The sequence below is a fragment of the Balaenoptera ricei genome, chromosome 3, assembly GCF_028023285.1.
Source record: "Balaenoptera ricei isolate mBalRic1 chromosome 3, mBalRic1.hap2, whole genome shotgun sequence".
In the NCBI taxonomy this organism is placed as follows: Eukaryota; Metazoa; Chordata; class Mammalia; order Artiodactyla; family Balaenopteridae; genus Balaenoptera; species Balaenoptera ricei.
This window is the reverse complement of record NC_082641.1, coordinates 98974637-98995856: the sequence shown is the minus strand read 5'-3', so window position 1 is coordinate 98995856 and position 21220 is coordinate 98974637. Positions and strand designations below refer to the sequence as shown.

The 21220-nt window shown below is 38.5% G+C and overlaps 1 protein-coding gene across 1 annotated transcript in view; it reads right to left on the bottom strand.

Annotated features, from left to right (window-relative positions):
• The window catches only part of HSD17B4 (hydroxysteroid 17-beta dehydrogenase 4), a 90016-nt gene that overhangs the window by 30037 nt on the left and 38759 nt on the right, over nucleotides 1-21220 (bottom strand). The window contains exons 14-17 of the mRNA XM_059916933.1: nucleotides 19090-19141; nucleotides 13425-13496; nucleotides 10437-10540; nucleotides 6067-6132 (exon numbers count right to left, since the gene is read on the bottom strand). Coding sequence (XP_059772916.1) covers nucleotides 6067-6132; nucleotides 10437-10540; nucleotides 13425-13496; nucleotides 19090-19141 — 294 coding nt within the window. The remainder of the gene's footprint in view (nucleotides 1-6066; nucleotides 6133-10436; nucleotides 10541-13424; nucleotides 13497-19089; nucleotides 19142-21220) is intronic.

Genomic DNA, 21220 nt, shown 5'->3' with positions numbered 1-21220 from the left:
AGATGTAAAAATCACTAAAATTCACACATACAAACTAAGAAAAATAGCTCTATATTGTCTTACTTGAGTATTAAATGTAAATGGGAGGATCTTCCATATATGAGTAAATTAGTTCTTAGTTTTATTTATTTAAAGTGTACCATTAGGGACTTCCCTAGTCGTCCAGTGGTTAAGAATCTACCTTCCAGCGCAGGAGACATGGGTTTGATCCCTGGTCAGGGAACTAATACCCCACATGCCAAGGAGCAACTAGGCCCTTGCGCCACAACTACTGAGCGCACACCCTCTAGAGCCCGCGCACCACAACTAGAGAGCCCACGTGCCATAACTACTGAACCCACACACTCTGGAGCCTGCGCGCCACAACTAGCGGGCCCACGTGCCTCAGTGAAAGATTCCGAATGCTGCAATGAAGACCCTGCGTGCCACAACTAAGACCCAATGCAGCCAAATAAATAAGTAAAATTTTTTTTTAAAAGTGTACATTAAGTTAAACCAAATGGTAAATAAAAAGGGTCAGGAATTAGTTCTTCCCAAATCCTCACATCCCCTAAAAAAGCAAACAGATCGACAAGAAAAACAAGTAAAACTACACAGATCCCAGGCCTACAGTGTAACTAGAAGAGAAAAACCACAAACTTCAAATTCCTATAAGTAGGAAAAAAAACACCTATATCCAGCAGCACTGTCTTCTGAGCACCCTCTCAAAACTGCTAGAGAGAGTGGCAGGGGTGGGGAGGGGGAGTATAGCAGAAGCTCATGGAAGAGAAAAAAGGAAACAAAGAAAAATCACTTCAAGACACAGAGAGTCCACCTCGAGGACAAAAATACTGAGAAGAATCCTGGAAGATTAGAATACTGACTACTGAGAAAAGAATTAAAAGTGCACGGGCCTCCAAATGGCAGTCCTAGAAAGGCAATACTTCTGAGGAAGAAGAGGATAAAACAAAGATGTCTCCTTCGCAGACGAATGGTGAAGAAAGAGAAGCAAGAGGGGAAATTTATGATCCTGCAGGATAAAGAGAACTAAAAAAAAATTTAATAAAACACTTCCCCATTATGCCCTACTCCAAAAAGCCATCCATTAAAGAAAAGGCACTTTGCTATACTGACAGATGACAATCTTGAATTTCTTTAAGAAAGAACCTTGTAAACTGTCCCAAACTACTAACTTTACCTACAAAATGCATATAGGTAAGTAATCTTCACCTGTACAAAGCTACAATAAGACTAAAAAAGAAAATAAGAACCAAAACATTATAATAAATAAAATTTTCCCAAACAAAACAACTAGCAAACAGAAGAAAACTATAACACAATACTCAAGCATTTGGGGATAGGAAATAAACATCTTGAATCTGAAATTCAAAAACCAAAAATATAAATGGACAACAAACATGAAGAAATGAAGTAAGAGATGATTAAACTTGGGAAAGAAATAAAAGAAAAATCAAAATCATACCAGAAATTGAAAACTAAATTATAATGTTCCCAAAGGAGAACATATTCAAACAAAATTTTAATAAGGGGCATAGAAGAAAAAGAAGAAAAAAACCAAGAGAATGGAAATGAGATTAATAAAGAACTAAAAAAGGACAGAAAATGGTTGGAAGAAAGATAGAAAAAGATCCAATGTACATAAAGAGTACCTGAAGAAATAAAAATAAAACAACGAATAAGAACTAATATTTAAAATTATAACCCTAGAAAACTTTTTGAAAATAAAAGATCTGAACACACATATTAAAAAGGCCCACCAGGTACATGGGAAAACTGACCTGGAATGAGCAACACTGAGACTTATCCCAGTAAAACTATTAGATTTTTAAAGATGAAGGAAAAAAAAATCCTAAAGCCCTCGAGGATAAAGATCAAGTAACTTAAAGGAAGATAATGACTGGCATCAGACTTCTAAACAGCAATATAGAAAGCCAGGCAACAATGGAACACCATTTTAAGAAACTCAAGATTTCATATCCAGCCAAGCTGTCCTTTGAGTATCCAGGGTATAGAAAAATAGTTTTAAATACATAGGATCCGGACTTCCCTGGTGGCGCAGTGGTTAAGAATCCGCCTGCCAGTGCAGGGGACATGGGTTCAAGCCCTGGTCCAGGAAGACCCCACATGCCGCAGAGCAACTAAGCCCATGCACCACAACTACTGAGCCTGTGCTCTAGAGCCTGTGAGCCACAACTACTGAGCCCATGTGCCACAACTACTGAAGCCTGCACGCCTAGAGCCCGTGCTCCGAAACAAAGAGAAACCACCACGAGAAGCCCGCGCACCACAACGAAGAGTAGCCCCCGATTGCTGCAACTAGAGAAAGCCCGCGCGCACCGACGACAACCCAATGCAGCCAAAAATAAATAAATAAATTTATTTAATAAATAAATAAATACATAGGAACCAAAGGAATACTATACACGAGGCCTTCTTGGGGAACCTACCACAGGAGGAGCTTTATCCAACCAGGAGATATGGGAGAACCTTTGGCAAAAGGATTGATATATATTCGATTGCAAATCTAAGACTAAAACAGAGGTGGGGAAGAGGGAAGAATAATATATAAATGTTAAATTGTTCTGAAAAAGTAAAATTAATGCATTCCCCAAAATGGGAACTGTAAGGGAAAGAGAAACAAGAAAATAAAATAGGCTCTTTAATTGTTAGAAACAAGTAGGAAACAAAGCACAGCAATAAAAACTGAAAAAACAAATAGTAATAAATGAGAAAATTGGGCACTATGGGCATATAAAAAGGTATGGGACTTCCACTTCCGGCCTAGATGGAATAAGTGGAATGAACTTACTCTTCCACTGTAAACAATTAGGAAAAAAAAAATTTTTTTAAGTGGGCGAGGGAGATACTGTTCTTAGACATTGGACAGTAGGCAGGACAGGATTATGATTCTTGATAGAAAAGAAACAAGATGGACTCTACAATGGCCACAGCGCTCTGCCTGACAGCACTTTCTAGACTGCAGTGCAAAAAGGGAAACCGAAACATAGCAAAACAGTCTCAAAGAGTTAAAGAGATAAAGATCAGAGTTCTGGGAGAATGGGCAGCTGGAATGCAGACGTACTGAAAAGGAGGAAGCTACACAGGAAACAGCTCCAGAAATTGAAATAGAAATCCCCTTGAGGGCCACAGAGAAAGGCCCTGGAAGATGAGACACCACACGGAGAAGAAGCCAGGTGGAGATTAGAGGCACGCCAGCCAACAGGGAGCACTAAGACCCTGCACTTGTGAAAGAGCCATCCTGGACTTTCCTGCCCCACCCAGCCGCCATCTGAGAACAGCTTACATGAGTGATAGCCAACACCATTTGTAGCACAAGGACTGCCCAGGCAACCCAGAGTCATGCAAAATAATAAATCATTGTTTCAAAACAAAATTTTAAAAGTACTTATAGGGGCTTCCCTGGTGGCGCAGTGGTTGAGAATCTGCCTGCCAATGCGGGGGACACGGGTTCGAGTCTTGGTCTGGGAAGATCCCACATGCCGCAGAGCAAATAGGCCCGTGAGCCACAATTGCTGAGCCTGCGCGTCTGGAGCCTGTGCTCCGCGACAAGAGAGGCCGCGATAGCGAGAGGCCCACGCACCGCGATGAAGAGTGGCCCCCACTTGCCGCAACTGGAGAGAGCCCTCGCGCAGAAACGAAGACCCAACACAGCCATAAATAAATAAACAAATAAAATTTAAAAAAATTTAAAAAAAAAATACTTATAATACACATGGTAATATATAATAAAGAATTATATTTTAATGGATAGTATAACCAATATTCCAAAGATTAACTTTATTTAACAATGATGGTAGCTAAGGTCCTAATTGTTAGAATAAGTAGTATGAGATATGTATCTAGGGAAACTAAAGATACTTGTTTTCATTCTCCTCAAATACAAAGCCTGACACCTGTTACCTATTTATTCTTTGGTCTTTCTAGATTATTGGGGAAGAATTTTCTCTTTATTAATTATGAAAAACCATGAAGTATACTTGTAATATCATACCAGTTTGAAGATGAAGAAATTCTCCTAAAGACATGAAAAACAAAATATTCCAGAAGTGATATTGGTAGAGCTATGGTTGCCAGTTTCCCTACTGATTGAAAAGTTACTTATTTAATTTAAATACCTGGCACAAAGTTTATGCTATAACAACATAATCTGTTCCATTTCCACTTCTCCTTAAAGGTCTGTTCGTCCACAATCATCTCCCACCACTCTCCGGTGTGAATGCTCTAATTCTTACTCCTTGTACATACATCATGCTCTTTTCTGCTATCATTACTAAGTTCTTATCCCCTTCCAGGCCATACTGCAAGCCTTATATCCCTGGCAAGAGAGAAGATCTATACACCATTTTAGTTTAGAAGTCCCATCTTTCCTACCAAACTCTTCTGTATGTCATTCTCTAATGAGTAGCCCATCTCAGAATGTCTACAGCACTTACTCTATAATTCAAAGCCTTGTATTTAATCATTCGTTGCTTAGAATAGGTGCCCTAGAAATTAAGACATCTACGCCTTATATCTAAGTGTCCTTTCAGTTCCTTGTCAATAGATCACACTTCTTCTACTTGATTTGTATCTCCTATAGCACAGATCCAATTTAAAACAGCCCACAAATCCCCTGAAATTTATGCAAAGTTTTATGCAAAATGTTTTTGAAGAAACAGTCGGTAGTTTTTATCATATTCTCGAGTGACCATATGATACAAATGGTCAGGAACCTCTGTCAAATGATGGGTGCCCATTATTTATACAAAAAAGATTTGTTAACTTATAAACTGTCCTTTGTCACACAGCAAAATACTCAAGTCTGCTAAAAGCTAACAAAAAGTTCTATTCATCTGAAAAAAGAAAAAAAGAAAATCTTTCTGCTTACTGTATAAAGAAATTCAAGCCATGGAAACTATTCAGCTTTTCTTATCTACAGCAGATACATTTTATTATTTCAGTAACACAAGAATAATAATGGAGCATTTCTGGGTTTTCTGAACCATGAAACCATGAAGTCTTCTGTTCTTTAGTGTGCTAATAAAATTAATTTCACTATGAAGCTTTAATTAAACATAAATATGAGTGCTCTCTTAAGAAACTGATAAGAAATAGGGATGGGAAGAACAATTAAAGGCAAAAACTAATCTGAGGTAGAAAGTATTGTTCTATCACCCAATTATATAGTGTATAAAAAAATACAATTAATATGTTCCAAACTTAATTCTTTCTGGCTCATGAAATTATATTCCTATTTGCCAGCACACATAAATCCTACAGAAGTTCTCATATCAAGTATATCAAAATTAGTATCAAAAAATAAGTGAATTTTACAAATAATGTGCTGTCATCACCTGCTTATTCACAGCATAACTTCAGAGCTTTACATATTCTGTTCTGTATTTGCATGGTTAGTATTCTGGCCATCTTAGGGAAGAATCTTCAGGTCTCTCAAAAACAAAGTTGCTTTTCTCATCTTTATGGTCACCTTTTGCTTCTTAGATAAATCTTTGCATGCTTACAGAATTTGTTAACTGACAGGGCATTTTAACTCCTCCATCAGAAAACATATTATTTATGCCAAACAAATGAGATTAAATCATCTACTCCTTCTCAGATGCTTTATTGTACCTGTCCACTAAAGTTAGCATAAAATAATCTCTCTCGAAGCAATGTAGCTCAGTTTTCTTTTCCAATAGAAGAAAGGATAACTGAAATTTGCCTTTTATTTTATCCTGCTCTCTAAGGCTTTAATGAAATTCTTCACTACTAAGCTAGGCAGTCTCCTTAAGGCAAGCAATCCATTGCCAACAAAGCATGATGCTTTTTCAATTGACTAATGAAAAGCCATTTTACATTTTCTTTTGATACCTAGTGGAGAAAAAAACTGCTAAGTAAAAATTCAGAAAGAACGAATTTCAACTACAGAAATATGCCGTTATTTTTATTACGTAGAAGAACACAGCCACTACTTTTGGACTCACAAAATTACAGGGTATCAGAGTTATAAATCAAAAAGTGTCAGAAGTCAGGTGGCTTTATCACTTTTCAAAAATACATTCTTACCTGATTAAGTGAGGTGGTATCTGTAAGTACAGCATCAGGAGGTCTATTAGGTATGGCTACAGCTACCTGAGATCAAAAAACATTACACGTTAAATTATAACAAAATAATTGTTATTCTCTTTACCCAAACTGATATTTGATGAACAACCACGTTTCAATATACAGTCATCCCTCAGTTTCCAAGGGTGATTGGTTCCAGGACCCCTTCATGGATACCAAGATCTGCAGATGCTCAAATCCCTTATATAAAACGGTGTAGTATTTGCATATAATCTATGCACATCCTCCCATACACTTATAATACCTAATACAATGTAAATGCTGTGTAAATAGTTTGGGAACTTTCTGGAATTTTTTTTTTCTGAATATTTTTGATCCACGGTTGGTTCAATCTGCAGATGTCAAACCTGTGGATACAGAACCCACAGATATGGAGGGCTGACTGTAACAAAATCTGCAAGCTGGATAAAAAGTTTATTTTAATATTTTATTTTCAGCACATAATGACATTTAAAATTTCATAACTGCTAGCTTCATCTACATTATGATTTCCCTGAAATGACCTTGTTTAACGAAAGGAATTATATAACCAGATCCATTCTCTAGGCCACAAAGGAGAAAAAGGTAAAGACTCTTTTCCCAATGCAAAAGATGACAATAACTGTAAGAATTAGACAAACAATTCACATCTATATTGATTTAATCTTTAAATGCACTTTACTAAGGGTGTGGATCTCTTTGCATTTATTTTCTTTTTAATTTTTATTGGAGTATAGTTGATTTACAATGTTGTGTTAATTTCAGGTGTACAGCAAAGTGAATCAGTTATACATATATATATCTATATCTGTATCTATAGCTCCACTCTTTTTTAGATTCTTTTCCCATATAGGTCCTTACAGAGTATTGAGTAGAGTTCCCTGTGCTATACAGTTAAGTCCTTATTAGTTATCTATTTTATATATAGTAGTATGTATATGTCAATCCCAATCTCCCAAATTATCACTCCCCCACCATTTCCCCCCTGGTAACTATAAGTTTGTTTTCTACATCTGTGACTCTATTTCTGTTTTGTAAAGAAGTTCATTTGTATGTTTTTTTTTCAGATTCTGCATATAAGTGATATCATATGATATTTGTCTGTATCTGACTTATTTCACTCAGTATGGCAGTCTCTAGGTCCATCCATGCTCCTGCAAATGGCATTATTTCATTCTTCTTTATGGCTGAGTAATATTCCATTGTATATATATGTACCACATCGTCTTTATCCATTCCTTTTTTTTTTTAAGTGCATAAATCTTTTTTTTTTTAATAAATTTATTTATTTTTTTTGGCTGTGTTGGATCTTTGTTGCTGTGTGCGGGCTTTCTCTAGTTGCAGTGAGTGGGGGCTCTCTTCATTGCAGTGCGCAGGCTTCTCCTTGCGGTGTCTTTTCTTGTTGCGGAGCACAGGCTCTAGGCGCACAGGCTTCAGTAGTTGCAGCACGCGGGCTCACTAGTTGCGGCTCGTGGGTGCTACAGCACAGACTCAGTAGTTGTGCCGCACGGGCTTAGCTGCTCCACGGCATGTGGGATCTTCCCGGACTGGGACTTGAACCTGTGTCCCCTGAATTGGCAGGCAGATTCTTAACCACTGCACCACCAGGGAAGCCCCCATTCCTCTGCTGATGGACATTTAGGTTGCCTCCATGTCCTTGCTATTGTGAACAGTGCTGCTATGAACATTGGGGTGCATGGTTTTCTCCAGATGTATGCCCAGTAGTGGGATTGCTGGATCATATGCTAACTCTATTTTTCATTTCTTAAGGAACCTCCATACTGTTCTCCGTAGTGGCTGTAACAATTTACATTCCCACCAACAGTGCAAAAGGGTTCCCTTTTCTCCACACCCTCTCCAGCATTTACTTTTGTAGATTTTTTGATGATGGCCATTCTAACCAGTGTGAGGTGATAACTCATAGTTTTGATTTGCATTTCTCTAATAATTAGTGATGTTGAGCATGTTTTCATGTGCTTTTTGGCCATCTGTATGTCTTCTTTGGAGAAACGTCTGTCTAGATCTTCCTCTTTGCATTTATATCCTAATTGGAGCAGTTGAGCTTCTTGGATGTGTAGATCAACGTTTTTCATCAATGCCATTGTTCCTTCAATTATTTTTTCTGCTTCTTTCTCTCTCCTCTCTTTCTGGTATGCCCATTACGTAAAAGCTGGTGTACTTAATGGTATTTCACATTTCTCTGAGCCTCTTCATTCTTTTTCTTCACCTTTTTTCTTTCTGTTCTTCAGACATAGATAGATTGATCGATCTTCAAGCTTTCTGATTTTAATTCTGCCACTTCAAATCTACTGTTGAGACCCTCTAGTAAATTCTTCATTTCAGTTATTGTACTTTCCGTTCCAGAACTACTTCTATTTGGTTCTTTTTTTATATAATTTCTATTTATTGATTTCTTTCTCTTTTTTTTTTTTTTTTTTGAGCCACACCACACAGCTTGCAGGATCTTAGTTCCCCGACGGGACTGAACCCATGCTCCCTGCAGTGGAAGTGCGGAATGCTAACCACTGGACCACCGGGGAATTCCCCAATGTTTCTCTATTTGATGAGACATTGTCCTCATACTTTACTTCTTTACACACTTTACTTCTTTAAGCATGGTTTCCTTTAGTTCTTTGACTATATTTACAATAAATGCTTTGAAGTCTTTTCCTATTAAGTCGTCTCAAAAGCAATCTCTGTTGCCTGTTCTGTTGTGTTTTGTTTTTTCCTATCTATGGGTCATACTCTTTTATTTCTTTCCGATCTTGTAATTTTTTGTTGATAACTGGATACTTTAGATAATATATTGCAGCAACTCTGGATACTGAGACCCCCTTCCCCTTCCAGGGCTTGTTGTTATTGTTAACTTTTTCATTTGTTTAGTGACTTGGCTAGACGATTTTAGTTAAGTGTATTTCCCCCACAGTGTGCAGACTCTGATGTTGCTCCTCAGAGGGTACAGCCTTGGGCAGGCACAGTCAGCCTGGGATGACAGTGGTTTTAGCAGGGCTCTCTGTGACTGTCTCTCCCTGATCTCTCTGTTAAACTGTCTGTCCAGCTGCTCGGCTTCACAAATTGCCAGATGACTGACTGCTCTATTATTTTCAACAGTGCCCTGGGGCATAAATTGTTCCACAGTCTGATCCAATTAAAGTCAGGCCTTTTTGGAGGTGTAGTCTTTGAGGCCAGTCTTTGAGGTTTGTTATGATCCCATGACGACTCTTCTTAGCTGTCTCTTTCCATGGTTCTCTCTGGCAAACTTCTAGTTGGACTAGTTTAGTTTACTGCTTTCATGGAGCTACCAGCCTCCTCTTGATTACCACTAAAGTAACCTTGTTTTTGAAACCATCCTTACTTTTGAGCTTCCAAATACTTGGTACCAAAATGAGTCAGTTTCCATGGGAAGGGCTTCAGAGCTCTCTATCATTACAGCCTGCCTTGCCCCCCAGGCAAAACCTCTGCACCACTGCCACGGACATGAGGGCAAGGATAGTGGCCCACTTCTCTCCAAGTGACATCCTCACTTTACAAGAAGAGTCCTAGGCAGAGGTTGGAGCTTCTGGTCTTCTCAGCTTGCCTCTAGCAGCAGGGGACCCCCACGCTATGAGCAGCCTGGGCAAGAGTTATCAGGGCCCTAGTGTTCTCAGCCTGCCACAGTGGAACACAGTCTCCACCCTACAAGTGGGGGCAGGGTGGAGGAAGACAGCCCCGTAACTCTCAGCCACTTTTACCTGGAATTGAGCTTCTGCAACACAAGCTGGGGCCGGGGAGCCGGGGTGGGGGTAATAGGAAAAATGAGTGAGCTGCTCCTCCTAGGAAGACAGTGCAGCCCTATTCTGGGAACTGAGGGCAGAGGTAAAAGCTAAGTTAAATTGATGTAAAATCCAATTTACAAAATACTTTTAGGAAAAAAAACATGTCTTTGGATAGAATTTGAGAACTAAAGAGTAACTAGAATTGTTTTATACAAGAGAAATGCTCAAGTCATTTAATGAATGATGATTTGCATTTATACAAGGATCACTTGTATGTGTTAGGTTTTTCTAAAGAGTTTTGGATGCAGGCAAAGTTTGCATAAGAAAGTAAAGATATTCCCATAGTTACCTCAGCTACATTACACTTACGTCAGCCAGACTTTTCTATATATAACATATGTTATATATTAAAATATACAAATATAAACAGCATTTCAAATCCAAGGAACACATTCTGATTCAAAGAAGCGTGGATTACTGAAATCCTACTCTATGAAATTACACGTATGGTAAGTTCAAAATACAGATAAGGATCCTTAACGACACATGTATCTCACTTATGAAGTCATAGCCTACCTTAGCTTTGTCTGACGTCCGTTTTCCACCAAAGCCTCCAGCGCCAACAACAAAGATGGAGAACTGATTATAACATATAAGTTCCTCCCCAGAATAAGAGTAGACTGAAAAGCAAATGAAAAAAAAGAAGAGGTTATTACCAAAAGACATAACTAGTTACCCAATATATGATCAACAATCCTTTTAAAAGTTTCAGAAACAAAATCCAATTACTAAAAGGCTTTGCAATTTAAAGACACCCAAGTTTGGGATACAGAGCACTCATTTTAATCATTCACTACCAGCCTCTGGAAGGCAGAGAGAAGAGGATCTTGACAAATCCTTTCTGGACTATGAAACAGCAGTTCATCTCACCTCTTCTTAAAGTGCCCCAACTGCCTTTCATATTTCAATTCTCTCCTTCTCAAACCTTTCAAACAATTCCACTATAAAATGCAGACTAACACACATGAAAAGATGCTCATCATCGCTAATTATTAGAGAAATGCAAATCAAAACTACAACGAGGTACCACCTCACACTGGTCAGAATGACCATCATTAAAAAGTCTACAAATAACAAATGCTGGAGAGGGTATGGAGAAAAGGGAACCCTCCTACACTGTTGGTAGGAATGTAAATTGGTGCAGCCACTATGGAAAACAGTATGGAGGTTCCTCAAAAAACTAAAAATAGAATTGCCATATGATCCAGCAATCCCACTCCTAGGCATATATCCAGACAAAACTATAATTCAAAAAGATGCATGCACCCCTATGTTCATAGCAACGCTATTTACAATAGCCAAGACATGGAAACAACCTAAAAGTCCATCAACAGATGAATGGATAAAGAAGATGTGATACACAAACACACACACACTGGAATATTACTTAGCCATAAAAAAGACTGAAATAATGCCATTTGCAGCAACATGGATGCACCTAGAGATTATCATACCAAGAGAAGTCAGAAAGAGACAGACAAATACCATATGATATCACTTATATGTGGAATCTAAAATATGACACAAATGAACATATCTACGAAACAGAAACGGACTCAGAGATATAGAGAACAGACTTGTGGTTGCCTAGGGGAAGGGAAGGTGGTGGAGGGATGGATTGGGAGTTTGGGATTAGCAGATGGAAACTATTATATATAGGATGGATAAACAACAAGGTCCTACTGTATTGCACAGGGAACTATATTCAATATCCTGTGATAAGCCATAATGGAAAAGAATATGAAAAAGAATGTATGTATGTATAACTAAATCACTTTGCTGTACAGCAGAATTTAACACAACATTGTAAATCCACTAAAATTCAATAATTCAATAAAATTAAAAAATTAAAATAAAATACAGATAACCACACTCCCAAATTTTCAAACATTCTGCTGAAGTCCTCAATAGAGCCTGGAATGTAAAAGAAGAAATAAGTGAGAATGAAGGTATAAGCTTCAGGAGGGCAGGATCATGGCTTTTTTGCTCACCATCATATTCCCAGCAATTAGAATAGTAATTGGGACAGAAAAGGCACCTAATAAATATGTATTAAATTAATTAGTAAATCAATGAACAAACGATGTGACTGAGCAAGTTAGTGAATAAGTAAGCAAGTAATGAATGAAAGACAGCTGTCCCTCTTTCTACTGACTACTTTCCTGGTGACAGTTTGAGCATCACCTAAATCACTAGCACTATAAAACTAGGAATATGATTTTGAATTGTATAATAAGGAAAAATATAATTATAACAAAAAATAAGGGAAGTCATGGTGATTTGCATTTAAAATAAGACTTTTATCCTTATTACACAGAAAATTGGATATCTAATTTCATCTATATTTTATCTACAAATTCTAATACATTATTACCCATTACCAAGCTATAGCTAAATAAATGGAGTAGATCAAGAAAGAATAGTAAAAATTAAAGCTAAGGTTACTGCAAAACTTTTTTGTGGTAGACATTTGGTAGAATGGTGAGAAGACTAAAAGAAAACCAGGAGAGTTCCAGCCAAATGTTAGCCAATATTTGGAATGGTAAGAAAATACCAAAACCTTAAAAAAGAAAGAAGAGGGGTAAGGAGGAAGAGGGAAAGAGAGAGAACAGACACATGTTCTATGTGTCTATGATGAAATACATAGTTTACTTTGTAAACTATGAGTTAACAAAAACAATGTAGTAGAAAAATATTTAAGAGCATTAAAAATGTTCTCAATATATTATTAAGTAAAAACAAGGCAAGTTCCAAAACAACATATTCAGTATAACCTCCTATGTATTTAGAACAAAAATGATAAAGCCTATATTCCAAATACCAGACAAAAACTTTCCACTGCTATTTCCAAAATTTTTTATAATGTTTATCTATTTCTATTGTTCTTAAACTTTAAAACAAATAAATTCTAAGCAATGTATCTTTGGCTTATGTTTAGTTACTAGTATTTCAACATTCATTAAACTACTATAATCTTTTTTTCCACTGCAAATAAAATGTGGCTATGGTGTTTAAACCCCATTATAAGTTCAATAGGTTTGAATGTGCAAGGTTAAGAACCTAACTACCATATTTATAAGAATGATTCAGGGGTCAAATACGTTTGAAGTTCCAAAGAGCTAACACAGAAAAGAGTATCTACAACATAGCCTAATTATCAACTGAGGGCAGTCTATGTATTCATTCCTGCCAAAAAACATACTCTAGGAAGCATAATTCTCCTCTATGTTTGCTATACCAGCCACATTTCTCACCTCTGTGCTTTGGTTATGTTGTTACAAATCCCCTGAAATGTCCCACTCTCTGGACCTCTACCCCAATCTACTCCACCCCCTCCTCCCTTATTTTCTAAAAAAGCTTATGAATTTTTAGAACACTAATCTTGCTTTCTCACAATTGGAAGATAAATAGAAACTTATTAATCAACTTCTGTGATAAAGTATTATGTTACATACAAAGCCTATGAATCTAACAATATTATTATAAGAACTAGAAATGAGTTACCATCCATAAGAATTATTAAACCGGATCCTTTATCCAGGACGTCAGCAACAATTGCTTCACATTTTAATTTTCCTAAAAATGGAAAGTAAAATAATAAATAAATAATAAATAAATAAATAAGGAGACTGTTTTAAAGACCATAAGTTATATGAAGACATGAGAGAAATTAACATAACTTCCACTGTAAGTTCAGCAAAACTAAAAAATCATGATTTAGAATAATTTTCAATATAATGTTGAATCATAAACATTAAAAGCAATCAGAATACCTGAGTCACCAAATTTGAAACATCAATAATTCTGATAAATTAGGTTGTAAAAAGTAACAATTTTCAATCATTCAATGAACACTTGTTAAGCATACAGCCAACACCATCTACCCCATTCCTTCTCAAATCTCTACGGGCTTCAGTTAGACAGTGTCTCTTTCTAACTACTCTGTTCTTTTAGGGGCTGTTCCATTATTTAACTGGTAATGTCTTGATGGATTAACAATTATTTGGGAGTGAACTCATAATCTTTTTCTCCAACCTGTTTTTCTCTTTTGTTCCCTATACGAATGAATGGTACTATCCACCCAACTGCCAAGCCAGAAACTTCAGCATGACCCTTGTCTCATAAAATAGTGTCTAAGTATGTGGCAAGACTTGAGTATGCAGAGACTGGGAGGAGCTAAATTATATGAAAAGTTTCTGACTTCATCCTGAAGTCTATGAACAGCCATCTGGGGTTTTTAACAGGGAAGTGACAAATACACTTGCATTTTGGAAATAATATTCTGGCTGCAGTGAGATAAGCAGACCTGAAGGGAGCAAGAACGGAGGCAGAGGGCTTCCCTGGTGGCGCAGTGGTTGAGAATCTGCCTGCTAATGCAGGGGACACGGGTTCGAGCCCTGGTCTGGGAAGATCCCACATGCCGCGGAGCAACTGGGCCCGTGAGCCACAATTGCTGAGCCTGCGCGTCTGGAGCCTGTGCTCCACAACAAGAGGCCGCGATAGTGAGAGGCCCGCGCACCGCAATGAAGAGTGGCCCCCGCTTGCCGCAACTAGAGAAAGCCCTTGCACAGAAACGAAGACCCAACACAGCCAAAAATAAATAAATAAATAAACTCCAATCTCTTTAAAAAAAGAATGGAGGAAGAGAGAACACTTAGAAAGTGAGAGATGATGGTGGTCGAAGTGAGGGGGACAGAAATAGGATTCTAAATGTATTGAAGGGAGAGAATCAAAGAACTTGGTACCTGCCTGGGTGTGAAAGATGGTAAAAGAAACGCTAAGGATAACTAGATTGCTGTCACTTTCACCTCCTAAATCTCTCTCTGCTTCTCCCACTTCTCTCCATCTCTCCACCACCACCTTAGCCTAAGCTACCATCATTTCATTTGAACTACCACAACAGACTTCTAACTAGGTACCTGCATGTCCACTCTGACCAACTTTAAAACATGCTCTCCTATTATGTCTGAAGTTATTTTTTCCCAAAGTCAACCTGATTACCAACCTGATTATGCCAAATCCTTCTATTTTAAGTTCTAATGGTATCACATATGTTTCATCTGTAATGTTTATCACATATAGTTGCAAGTGTACATTTATTTGTGTGGCTTTTTGATTATTGGCTGCCCTCCCCACCAGCTAGGTTATATGCTCCGTGAGGGCAGAGTCCAGATTTGCTTCCATTCTCCATTTATTCACAACCCTAGCAGAAAGCTTAGAAGTTAGGAAGTAATCAATAAATAATTGTCAAATTGCTGATGATCTCCTCAGGTGATCAACTCCACATCCAGTCAAACACCAAGCCCACTCCCTACATATCTCTATAATTTCTCCACTTATATCCATCCTCATGCCCACAATCCTATTCAATCAACCACGGTCTCTAACCTAGATTATTGCAACAGTCTCTTACAAAATCTCCTTCTCTCTATCTCATTCCCTTAGAATCCAAGCATTACAAACATGAGCCAGAGTTGATGCTTTCTAAAATCCACGTTTGATCATATAATTCTCTCCTTTCAGTCCTTCAGTGGTTATCTATTGTCTTTAAAATAAAAGCCCAACTTCTTCACCTGACCACACACTGCACACTGCCTCAGATAAAAAACAAGGGCTGTGTGAAAACTTAGGCTGTAACACTAAACTGAAGACTCAAACTGAGATGGTGGAGCAGGAGGACACGGAACTCACCTCCCCACCGACAAACACATCAAGAATACATCTACATGTGGAACAATTCTCACTGAAAACTAAGTGCAGACTAACAGAAAGACCTGTACAACCAAGACTATAAGAAAGACCCACCGGTAATTGGGTAGAAAGGGAAGAAAAGCGATCAGGTCAGCACCTGTGTCCCTGAGAGGGGACTCAGAGGAAAAAGGAGATTACACGGGAAGAGACCTTCCCTGGGGAGTGAGCAGTTCAAGCCACACATTGGGCGCCCCAGCCCTGGTGTCCAACAAGGGGAACACGAGTCCCCTTGCCTGGTTGGAGGGCCAGTGGGATTAACAGGAGGGCTGTGGGAAGCCTGGACTCCGGGAGCACGTGAACACTTACGTGCCCCCGAGGCAGGGCAGAGAGGGCAGACTGAAACCACTTGGGTAGCTGACTGGTTTCCTACGATTGCCCTGGTCCCCAGCCTGAGCTGAGAGAACACGCCAGCACCATGTGCCTCGTGTCGCAGCTTCACACTCTGGGCTGCCATGATTGAGGAAAAGGCTCAGCCATGAGACACTGAGGAGGTTCAAACCCTACGTGGCCACTGAGCAGCGAGGGGGCAGCCATTACTGGTGGCTGCACAGGGGCCCCAGATCTCTGACAGTGGCCATGCCAAACGAAACCCATTCTCCGACCCTCACTGATTACCCACACCAGCCCCTCTTGCTCCACCACTGCTCCCCTCTGGGGTAAGGGTGCCAGTGTTGGGAGCGGGGAAAAGCACACACTTAAAGGAAACTTAGCCAGCTCAGACCCGACCCTCAGGGCTTCCGCTCCAGCAACTTGGGACCTGCCCCCGCACCAAATAGTGGGGTAACAGCCACTAAGCAGAGGGGAAGCTCTACCTAACATCTGGCTTGGCCCTACCCCTCCATCTCCAGCCCCACCCCCTACCAAGATGACAGCTGCCAGCACACCTTGGGAAAAGACATAAATTGTGCTCACATCAAATCCAGCTCTCCCATCAATGCCACTGGGCACACGCAGACTATACGTATAGGGACACGCCCACAAAAGAACACCCCTTCAAGACCACCATAGGTAACTATTTCACCAAATTTCAATAGATAAAGAAATAGATAAGCAAAATGAAAAGACAGAGGAATCTGTTTCCATTGAAAGAGCAAGAGAAAACTCCTGAAAAAAACAACTAATGAAATAGAAATAAACAATTTACCAGATAAAGAATTCAAAGCATTAGTAATAAAAATGCTAACTGAGTTAGGGAAAAGGATAGACGAATACAGTGAGAGTTTTAACAAGGAACGAGAAAATTCTAAAAAGAACTAATCAGAACTGAAGAATACAACAATTGAAAAGAAAAACACACTAAAAGGAATTAACAGCACACTAGGTGATACAGAAGAACACATAAGTGATCTGGAAGATAGAAAATGGAAATCACCCAATCAGAACAGCAAAAAGAAAAAAACATGAGAACATTTTAAGGGATCTTTGGGGTAACATCATGCATACCAACATTCCATTATAGGGGTCCCAGAAGGAGAAGAAAGGGAGAAGGGGGTAAAAATATATTTAATGAAATTGTGGCTGAAATTTCCCAAGTCTGAAGAAGGAAACAGATATCCAGGTACAGGAAACACAGAGGGTCCCAAACAAGATGAATCCAAACAGACCCGCACCAAGACATATCATAATAAAAATGGCAAAACTTAAAGAGAGAATTCTAGAGGCAGCAAAAGAAAAACAAAGAGCATATACAAGGGAATGCCCATAAGGCTATCAGCTGATTGTTCTGCAGAAACTTTGCAGGCCAGAAGGGAGTGGCATGGTATATTTAAAGTGCTGAAAGGGAAAAACCTATAACTTAGGACACTCTACCCAGCAAGATTATCCTTCAGAACTGAAGGGGAGATAAAGAACTTCTTGGATAAGCATCAATACTAAACGAACCCTAAAAGAAATGTTAAAGGGTCTTCTCTAAGTGGAAAAGAAAAAGCTATAACAAGAGTTAAGTATCTATAGAAAAGAAAAAAAATCCCATTAGTAAAGGCAAATATATAGGGAAGGCTGAGGCTCAACCACTTAAATAAGCTAGTACAAAGACTAAAACACAAAAAATTGTAAAATCAAGTATAACTACAATAATCAGTAAAGGGATAAACATGAAGGTGTAAACTATGACATCAAAAACACAAAGTACGGGGGCTTCCCTGGTGGCGCAGTGGTTGAGAATCTGCCTGCCAATGCAGGGGACACGGGTTCGAGCCCTGGTCTGGGAAGATCCCACATGCCACAGAGCAGCTGGGCCCGTGAGCCACAATTACTGAGCCTGCGCGTCTGGAGCCTGTGCTCCACAACAAGAGAGGCCGCGATAGTGAGAGGCCCGCGCAATGCGATGAGGAGTGGCCCCCGCTTGCCACAACTAGAGAAAGCCCTTGCACAGAAACGAAGACCCAACACAGCCATAAAAATTAATGAATTTAAAAAAAAAACAAAAAACACAAAGTATGGGGGAAGCGAGTAAAAATGTAGAGCTTTTAAAATGTGTTTGAACTTAAGGGACTACCTGGTTTAAAACAAATAAATAGAGTCATATATCAACATCTATGAGCCCCATGGTAACCACAAATCAAAAATCTACAACAGATACACAAAAACAAAAGAGAAAGGAACACAAGCAAAAGAAAAGCATGAAACCACAAAGGAAAAAACTAAAAGAAGAAAAAAACAGGGAAGAACTACAAAAACAACCAGAAACAAGTAACACTAACACTGAAACAGAACTATTCAGCATTAAGCAATACGAATTTTTTTTAATTAAAATCTCAAAAAAAATTAAAGTACAATTCTAGCTATTTGCTGACCTCTACATTATATAATGTGAAATGAAAAAGACTTTTTTTTTATTTTACCACCTTACATGGTCAGTATATAATTAATACTCTGACATCAGGGTAGCAACATAAAACAAACATATCAAAGTAAAGTGAAAAGATAATGAGAAGATTTACTGAACAAGTAAGATATTATTAAGAAAAATAAACTGATTATTAAGACAGCCTTGGTTTTACTTACTCTAAAAGAAAATAGAAAAAAGTTAATTACAAGACATTCTGTATCTTTTAACATTGTTTGCTTTATGAAAATCAGTACCAACACAAATACCTGAGAAAAGAATGAAGAATCATATTCATGGGAATCATAACTGATTATACACAATCACTAAGTTTAGGACACACACAGAATATGCTCCTTTCAATTGTTGACCAGATGTTTAGTATTTTGAAGTAATTTATTAAATAAGACTATTCAAATAGGACAAAGTTTAAGGCAACCAAAATAGGTACTAGTTAACATCAATCTACTCTAATGGCTGACATGCACATAAATAACTTATAATATAGTTTATTTAGGTTGCTCTATGCCAGTTTAACACATTGACACAGTTTGGAAGGTTAGTCAGAAAATAAAACGATCAAGAACTCACCTGCTCTGGGAAGTGGTTTATATAACTCTAAGTACTGCTCCCCATGAAGAACCTACGTTAGGGTAAGCAAAATTTTATTAGTAGACTTTCTTTTTCCACAGCTTCTTCTGTGGATACCGCTAATCACAAGTGGCATTTCACTGTCCACACGTTCACGTGACTACTTCCCCCAAACTATCTGTCTCAATTTGGCTCCCACTTCTTAATTATATGATTCAGAAATAATCAGTCCCCCAATCTAAATACTGTCAGCTCTCTAGAATAGAAAAGATACATTTGTGTTCTTTCTTGACATTCATAAATTTTTGTTGACTGATAACTGTGGATTATTTGCCAATGGAGACACTAAACTAGGCGTATTTCCAGTGCTCGTCACTGCGCCTGGAACACAGCAGGTATCCAATAAATATCTATTGAATAAAAATGAACAAATAGGTCAGTACTAGTAAAGTAATTTCAGGTCACACCTGCCAAATACAAATGACACAACCAAAACATTAATATAAATCTTACAACCACATTCAAGTAAAAGCACTGCCAATGTCAACATTTCCTTAGTGTAAGAGTAAATACTAAAAACCCCGTGCAACATCAGAGCCACTTAACTTCAATGTATCAAAGCAAGAATATAAAAATATATGTAGGAATACAATAGGACAGTAAAAACAAAACCTGACCCATATATCTGAATGACCACACTCAACTGCTATGGGACAGTTTAATTCCCAGTCTTCCTCAGAACCCAGAAGGGAAAAAGAAAAGGGGTGAGGGTAGTGATGGGAGGACAAATGAAGGACTGCCTCACTATCATATGACCTGGAAGCTCAAGGTTAGGAAGACTGGGATTCAAATCCCAAGACGGCTATCATTCCCAGTGACAGATTTTGAACACTATTCATGATTTCCAACTCCTTCCAACTCTGAGGAAGAATTCTGAAACATTTACTTTAATTGTTTGTACTGACATTACCCAAACAGAAGAACTGTATGCAACAAATACCATGGGAGAGTGACTAAAACAACAAACTGCCTGGCATCTATTTCTTGCCTCCCTCCCAACTTCATCGAATACGTTAATAAAATAACCGTAGATTCTCATAGACTCAGAGCAGCAATGAGCTAATCGATCCTCCAGTAAATGGGTTCTCCAATCAGTCAAAATCACAGAAATCAGTTCAAAAGTCTACGATTCAACAGTTATCAACTGGACTCATGGCCTGACCCTCACTTCAAGAAATAAAATAACCCCAAAGCCTTCTCACAATTGTTTGCTCCTCCCTTCTTGAAACCATTTATTCACTTTGCTTCTCAAATACCACACTCTCCTGATACACCTCATACCTCACCAGCCACTCCTTCCCAGTCTGTCTTGCTCACTCCTCCTCATCTCTTCCACCTCTCACCTCTCACCAAACTCAGGCTTTTCTCTACTTACATTCACACATGGGTGATTTCACCCAGCCTCATGTCTTTAAATCTCACTTAAATGCTACGAATCCCAGTAGGGCCTCCCCCGCAAACTCTAAACTCACATATTTAACTGCCCACTGTGCATCTCCACTTGAATGTATAATAGGCATCTCAAATCTGTCCAAAACCAACTCCTGATCATCCCCACCTTAAAGTAACTGTATATATCTATTTTATTATACATAGTAATATATCATATATAACTACTATACATGTTAAATACATTGCACATAATTAATTCTAAATATATGGGTATATATGCATATATATCATCCCAGTTAACCAGACCAAAAACCTTCCTCCTTGACTCCTCTTTCTTTCCGTGCATATCCAGACTAGTGCTGGAATTACCATAATCAACTCCAAACTGTTTTCCCTGCTTCCATGCTTGGCTCCCATAAATCTATTCTCCACAGAGGAGCAAAAATGAGCCTGTGAGTGAACATAGCCAGATCATACCACTCCTCAGTTCAAAGCACTACAAATGGCCTCCCATGTTAATCAGAGTATGAGGTGAAATTCTTATGATGACTACAAGGCCCTCTTCTCCTACCACTGCCCCCTTGCTCATTCTATAGCTGTATCAACCCCCTTGCTGTTCCAAAAACAAGGTAAGTATGCACCTGCCTCGGGGCCTTTTACACCTGTTCTCTCTGCTTCA